Source organism: Salvelinus fontinalis, chromosome 26 (assembly GCF_029448725.1).
Source record: "Salvelinus fontinalis isolate EN_2023a chromosome 26, ASM2944872v1, whole genome shotgun sequence".
Lineage (NCBI taxonomy): Eukaryota > Metazoa > Chordata > Actinopteri > Salmoniformes > Salmonidae > Salvelinus > Salvelinus fontinalis.
This window is the reverse complement of record NC_074690.1, coordinates 41,447,471-41,454,649: the sequence shown is the minus strand read 5'-3', so window position 1 is coordinate 41,454,649 and position 7,179 is coordinate 41,447,471. Positions and strand designations below refer to the sequence as shown.

The 7,179-nt window shown below is 46.7% G+C and overlaps 1 protein-coding gene across 1 annotated transcript in view; it reads right to left on the bottom strand.

Moving 5' to 3' along the window:
• Positions 1-1,193: 1,193 nt before the first annotated feature.
• Positions 1,194-7,179, bottom strand: part of LOC129824374 (solute carrier family 26 member 6-like) — a 43,618-nt gene continuing 37,632 nt past the window's right edge. The window contains exons 18-19 of the mRNA XM_055883962.1: positions 3,314-3,462; positions 1,194-3,188 (exon numbers count right to left, since the gene is read on the bottom strand). Coding sequence (XP_055739937.1) covers positions 3,162-3,188; positions 3,314-3,462 — 176 coding nt within the window. The 3' untranslated portion in view covers positions 1,194-3,161. The remainder of the gene's footprint in view (positions 3,189-3,313; positions 3,463-7,179) is intronic.

Here is a 7,179-nt window from a genome sequence, read left to right as displayed (position 1 = left end):
GCCAGTATGGCAATGGAACATTTAGAACAAACGACTGGGTCGCGTCCATAGATACAGAACCAAAAGACTGAACGACTAGGTTGCATCTCTGGCAACCGAACCGATAGAACGAGCAACCAGTTGGCTTGGGTAGCAACTCCAGACTTGTGTCGGGACAATATCTTGTTGAAGGATGAAGCGGAATGAATAAATTAAAGGAAATATCTCAATCATTATTTGAATATGTTGGTCACCCGTTGTATAAGAGTGATAATGCCCTCGAAGCTGGTGTTTGGAGGATATATTGGCACGGTTGACTGGCCCCTGACACCCGTGCAAATATATCCTCCAAAATCCAGCTTTGAGGGTATTATCACTTAAACAAATATATGTATTTGCAGATACTCTCAAACCTCAATCACTGATGGTTACAATCAGAGAGTCACACATTCATAGCCTGGTCTCAGATCGGTATGGTCTTGAACCAACTACATGTCATGATTAGTCAGGAGAGATGTTTAAAGCACATAAAGATATGATCTGGGACCAGGATAAAACATTACATTTTAGTCATTTAGCAGACACTCATATCCAGAGCAACTGCAGGAGCAATTTGGGTAAAGAGCCTTGCTCAAGGACACAACAACAGATGTTTCACCTAGTTTGCAATGTGTAACTAATGATGAAACTTGTAGGATTGTCACGAATACTACCGAAGGTGGCTCCCCTTCCCGTTCGGGTGGCGCTCGGCGGTCGTCGTCGCCGGTCTACTAGCTGCCACCGATCCCTTTTTCCTTTTCGTTTATGTCTGTCTAATTGTTTTCACCTGTTCCTTGTTGGGGTTTTGGGAGGTGTACTATTTAGTTTCGTTTCGCCCGCTAGTGTTTGTGCGGGCTTATTGGTTGTCATTGTACGTAGGAGGTGTATTATTGATTTTGGGTTTTCGCTGTCCAGTTTATTTAACAGTGGTCTTTGGGTTGTGTTTTGCGCCTGTGTTTTGCCGTCACCCCTTTTGTACCTATTCCTGTTGACTGTGGACATTAAAGCGTTTGTTCCCGTGAAACTTCTGCTCTCTGCGCCTGACTCTACACCCATCATTCTCCTGACGTTACAAGGATATTATTTTGGAGAGAATAAAGAGTGCAGCTATGCTTCAGAAGTGTATTCAATCATACAAGTGCTGAATATGAAACAGATACACACAATAAATCACACAATAGATCTGCTGATTTTATTTAGCCATGTACTCAGAAACAAGAATTTTTACTTTAAGATACTGGAGTGTGTTCGATCAATGCTAGAAAATTACAAATCGTATTCAATGTATTCAAAGTAGATTAACTTAGATCAGGAAATGAACAATTTAGGTAAAATGTTCAAAATGCACATTAACATGAATTATTCACATCCTCTTTAGAAAAATACAGAAAGATACAACGAGATTAGCTCTATAACAGTGTTCAAACTAGGGGAGAACTATACTCCCTTTGGCATTGATTTGACCATGAAATATATGATGTATAGATGTGGGTCAAGGCTGTGATGCCAACCTGGACTGTATATGTTAAGAATTCCAATTTGCTGTGGCTTACGTTAGCTAGGTGGATAACGTTAGCTAGGTGGATAACGTTAGCTAGGTGGATAACGTTAGCTAGGCTAGGGGTTAGGGTTTAGGGTTTAGGGTTTAGGGGAAGGATGCTATGTTGTTGCAAAGTAGCTAACATGTAGTAAGTAGTTGATAATTAACTAAAATGTGAAAGTTGTCAGTGATATGATACAAACACCTTTGGATAATAGAGTGAGTAGCTGCTACTCATACTCACTCAGTGGATATTGAACATGTTTCTGTTTTAGGAAATTATTATGATTATGATTATGATCATTATGATTACATTATCAGCAGTGAGGCTTAAGAAATAACCCATTGTATTTTTTCCCCTTGGCAATGAAACCATGTCACCCTAGCCTATGAGAGACAGAGGACTTAGCTAGAGCTAATTATATTAAAGCAATTGTAATTTACATTAACATTTTTGTCATTCAGCAGACACTCTATTACAGAGCAACTGACCGTTAGTGCATTCATCTTAAGATAGCTAGGTGGGACAACCACATATCTCAGTCATAGTAAGTACATTTTTTCTCAATCATCCATCCTCATCCATCAGAAAAGTCAGTGCTAGAAGGGGGAAAAAGGCAAGTGTGAGTGTTAGTTCATGAAAGGCAAGGGTGTTATATTTATATATACAGTACCAGTCTAAAGTTTGGACACACTTACTCATTCAAGGGTTTTTCTTTATTTTTTACAACACAACTGATTGGATCAAATGTATGAAGAATGAAATAAATTAATTAACTTTTATCAAGGCACAACTGTTAATTAAAATGCATTCCAGGTGACTACCTCATGAAGCTGGTTGAAAGAATGCCAAGAGTGTGCCATCAAGGCAAAGGGTGGCTACTTTGAAGAAATTCAAATGTAAAATATATTTTGATTTGTTTAACATTTTTTTGGTTACTACATGATTCCCTATATGTTATTTCATAGTTTTGATGTCTTACCTATTATTCTACAATGTAGAAAATAGTAAAAATTAAGAAAAAGCCTTGAATGAGTAGGTGTGTCCAAACTTGTGACTGGTACTGTGTGTGTATACGTGTATATATTTCGGAGAAGGCCCCTGAGGTACAGGACATACTACTGTCTGGGTCACACTGGCCCCAGGAGGAATGGATTAAATATGATGAGGGAGATGATTATGGGGGAAGTGAAGAGAACTGCTAACTAGACTACACATCTCAGGTGGCTGACAAATAATTTGGGGAGTATTATAGTTTTATTTCGGGGAAGTATTTTGTGTTCAGTTATTAAACATTACATGAACGAGGAACTGCCTTGGGCCAACCGGCTACACACACACACACACACACACACACACACACACACACACACACACACACACACACACACACACACACACACACACACACACACACACACACACACACACACATACACACACACACACAGTGGTGGTGCATTCTCTTTCACAGAGAGGGAAGAGTTGAGGGGAACCAATGGGAAACCAGGCAGCGGAAGGCGGTGTGACGAGAGGAGGAGAAGGAGGAAGGCGGAGTGGAAGGGAGGTGGAGTGGAAGAGGAGCAAAGTGACCTCTGTTGGTTACATCTTGGTAGTGCAGGTCAGGTCCTAATAGAAGAGGAGATATCAGAAGTGTCAGAAGGAACATAAGATATGATTCTGTGACTATGTGAATGAATCCATTCCTAAGAAATAATAACAAGAAAGTAGCTCATAAAGTCCTCTCCACTCACCAGAGCATACTCATAGATGATGGGTACGTCTGAGGCCCCATGCAGTCGGAGGCTGTGTAGCACCGCGTCGTGGATCGTAGTGAACACACAGCTCTTAGGGATGGACTCAGAGAAGAAGCCTGCACTCGATAACTGCTCCACCACACAGACTGGAGGAAAGACAAACCAGGTTAGACAATACACACGTGAACCACAAACACACACAGACAACACAAGCTAAGGCCAGAGTGACGAGCCTGAATTACCACACATAGCAGTGGCGGTCGGTGCCGTTTAAGAAGAGGGATGGCGATAATTTTTTTATGAGCATGGCCTAACAGTGTTTCTATTACAGCATATTGGATGACTGTCATTCATATTCTAGTCACCCAGCGAAACGTAACATCGATAGTTTTAGGCTACTACATGATACTCAAATGTTTCCTATACCCATCATGGGGTTGAAACAACCTAGCATATGAATGAACGTTTACAATGTAGGTGCACAGGTTGAGAGAAATTTTAGTAAACAAGGTAAAAGACATTCAATACCGCCTTACACACTCTTTCCAGCGTCTAGCTGATCTGGAGCGTAATCATTAGTCCAACAGTTGCAAATTATAGTTTTTATTGGACAAATTCAGGTATGTTTACAATTGGTTCATTCATCCTCCCTCCTCTTCTCTTTAACTATTCCCCAGGTCGTTGCTGTAAATGAGAATGTGTTCTCAGTCAACAAAGCTGGTAAAATTAAATATATCAAATAAATGTTTCTCTGTTTGCTTCCGTTTAAGAAACATTTTTCAATAGAATTGGCGGAATGAATACAACCCCTGATCAAAGCAAACACGTTTAAATTTCTTATCAGCCACATACAAACAGCATGATCTCTTTTGATCGTTGTATAATTCCTTTTCGCATCTACGCGCTTTCCTCCTCTCACCTTTTCTGTCACGTTCCTGACCTATTTATGTTAGTTTTTGTGTGTTAGTTGGTCAGGACGTGAGGTTGGGTGGGCATTCTATGTTATCTGTTTCTATGTTGGTTTCGGTTTGCCTGGTATGGCTCTTGATTAGAGGCAGGTGGTTTGCGTTTGCCTCTAATTAAGAGTCATATTTAGGTAGGGCATTCTCACTGTTTGTTTGTGGGTGATTGTCTCCTATGTCCGTATGTTATGTTCGTACCACATAGGACTGTAGCGTTTGTTTGTTTCGTTTCGTTTCGATGTCGTCTGTTTTCCTGTACGTAAGTTTATGTTTAATTATGTAAGTTTATGTTCAGGTTGCGTCAACGTCGTTTTCTTATTTTGTAGTTTGGAAAGTGTTTTGTTTCGTTTCGTGTGCCATCGTAATTTATAATAAAGATGGCTTATTTCCCTGAGCCTGCGTTTTGGTCTGAAGATCCTTCTCTCCTCACCTCTTCCGAGGATGAGGAGAGCGTCACCCGTTACAGAATCACCCACCTACAAGCTAAGACCAAGCGGCAAAGGAAAACGAAACGGAGTAAGGGACAGGAGAGAAAGGATTTCTGGACATGGGAACAGATAATGAATGGAGAAGGTCCCTGGGCTAAGGCAGAAGAAAATCGCCGTTCACAGGAAGAGAGGGAGGCAGCTAAAGCCCAGGAGCGGTGGTTTGAGGAGGCAGCAAGGAGACGTGGCTGGAAGCCCGAAAAGCCGTGGGAACAGGTGGAGGCACTGAGGAGAGCAGAGGCTACCGGGGAGAGGAACCGGAGCTATGAGGGAACGCGTCTGGCACGGAAGCCAAAAAAGCCCGTGAGTAATTCCCAAAAATTTCTTGGGGGGGGGGCTAGGAGATAGTGGGCCAAGGGCAGGTAGGAGACCTGCGCCCACTTCCCAGGCTTACCGTGGAGAGCGGGAGTACGGGCAGGCGCCGTGTTACGCAGTAGAGCGCACGGTGTCTCCTGTACGAGTGCATAGCCCAGTGCGGGTTATTCCATCTCCCCGCACTGGTAGGGCTAGATTGGGTATTGAGCCAGGTGTCATGAGGCCGGCTCAACGCGTCTGGTCTCCAGTGCGTCTCCTCGGGCCGGCATACATGGCACCTGCCTTACGCATGGTTTCCCCGGTTCGCCTACATAGCCCGGTGCGGGTTATTCCACCTCCCCGCACTGGTCGGGCAACCGGGGGTATTCAACCAGGTAAGGTTGGGCAAGCTCAATGCTCAAGAGTGCCAGTACGCCTCCACGGTCCGGTATTTCCGGCACCACCTCCCCGCCCCAGCCTAGTACCTACAGTGTATACACTACGCACTAGGCTACCAGTGCGTATCCTGAGCCCTGTTCCTCCTCCACGCACTCTCCCTGTAGTGCGTGTATCTAGCCCGGTGCCTCCAGTTCCGGCCCCACGCACTAAGCTACCAGTGCGTCTCCAGAGCCCTGTACACACTGTATATTCTCCCCCTACTAATCCTGATGTGCTTGTCCTCAGCCCGGCGTCACCAGTGCCGGTACCACGCATCAGGGATAGAGTAGGCTTTGAGAATACAGTGTGCCCTGTTCCTGCTCCCCGCACTAGTAGGAAGGTGCTTGTCATTAGCACGGTGCCTCCAGTTCCGGCACCACGCACCAGGTCTACAGTGCGCCATATCCGGCCAGAGCCATCCGTCTCCCCAGCGCCATCTGAGCCATCCGTCTCCCCAGCGCCATCTGAGCCATCCGTCTCCCCAGCGCCATCTGAGCCATCCGTCTCCCCAGCGCCGTCTGAGCCATCCGTCTGCCAGGAGCCTGCAAAGCCGCCCGTCTGCCATGAGCCCACAGAGCCGTCAGCCAGACAGGAGCCGCTAGAGCCGTCAGCCAGACAGGAGCCGCTAGAGCCGTCAGCCAGACAGGATCTGCCAGAGCCGCCAACCAGACAGGATCTGCCAGAGCCGCCAACCAGACAGGATCTGCCAGAGCCGCCAACCAGACAGGATCTGCCAGAGCCGCCAACCAGACAGGATCTGCCAGAGCCGCCAGCGAGCCATGAGCAGCCAGAGCCGTCAGAGCGCCATGAGCAGCCAGAGCCGTCAGAGCGCCATGAGCAGCCAGAGCCGTCAGAGCGCCATGAGCGTCGAGAGCCGTCAGCCTGCCATGAGCGTCGAGAGCCGTCAGCCTGCCATGAGCGTCGAGAGCCGTCAGCCTGCCATGAGCGTCGAGAGCCGTCAGCCTGCCATGAGCGTCGAGAGCCGTCAGCCTGCCATGAGCGTCGAGAGCCGTCAGCCTGCCATGAGCGTCGAGAGCCGTCAGCCTGCCATGAGCGTCGAGAGCCGTCAGCCTGCCATGAGCGTCGAGAGCCGTCAGCCAGCCATGAGCGTCGAGAGTCGTCAGTCAGCCATGAGCTGCCCTTCAGCCTGAAAAGGCTAGATACCCAGAACTGCCCATCAGTCCAGAGCTGTCTCTCTGTCCGGAGCTGCCTTTCAGTCCGGAGTTGCCCCTCTATCCTGATCTCCCTCTCTATCTTTATCTACCTCTATAGTCTTATCTATCCCTCTGTCTTGGTTTATCTCTCTGTCCCGGTATTGTCATTATTAGATATGTTATTAGGAGGATTTTGTGGGGGAAGTAAGAGGGTGGACATTCTTGAAGGGAGGGGGCTAGGATGGATTATGGTGGGGTGGGAACCGCGCCCGGAGCCTGAGCCACCACCGTGGTTAGATGCCCACCCAGACCCTCCCCTAGACTTTGTGCTGGTGCGTCCGGAGTTCGCACCTTGTGGGGGGGGTACTGTCACGTTCCTGACCTATTTATGTTAGTTTTTGTGTGTTAGTTGGTCAGGACGTGAGGTTGGGTGGGCATTCTATGTTATCTGTTTCTATGTTGGTTTCGGTTTGCCTGGTATGGCTCTTGATTAGAGGCAGGTGGTTTGCGTTTGCCTCTAATTAAGAGTC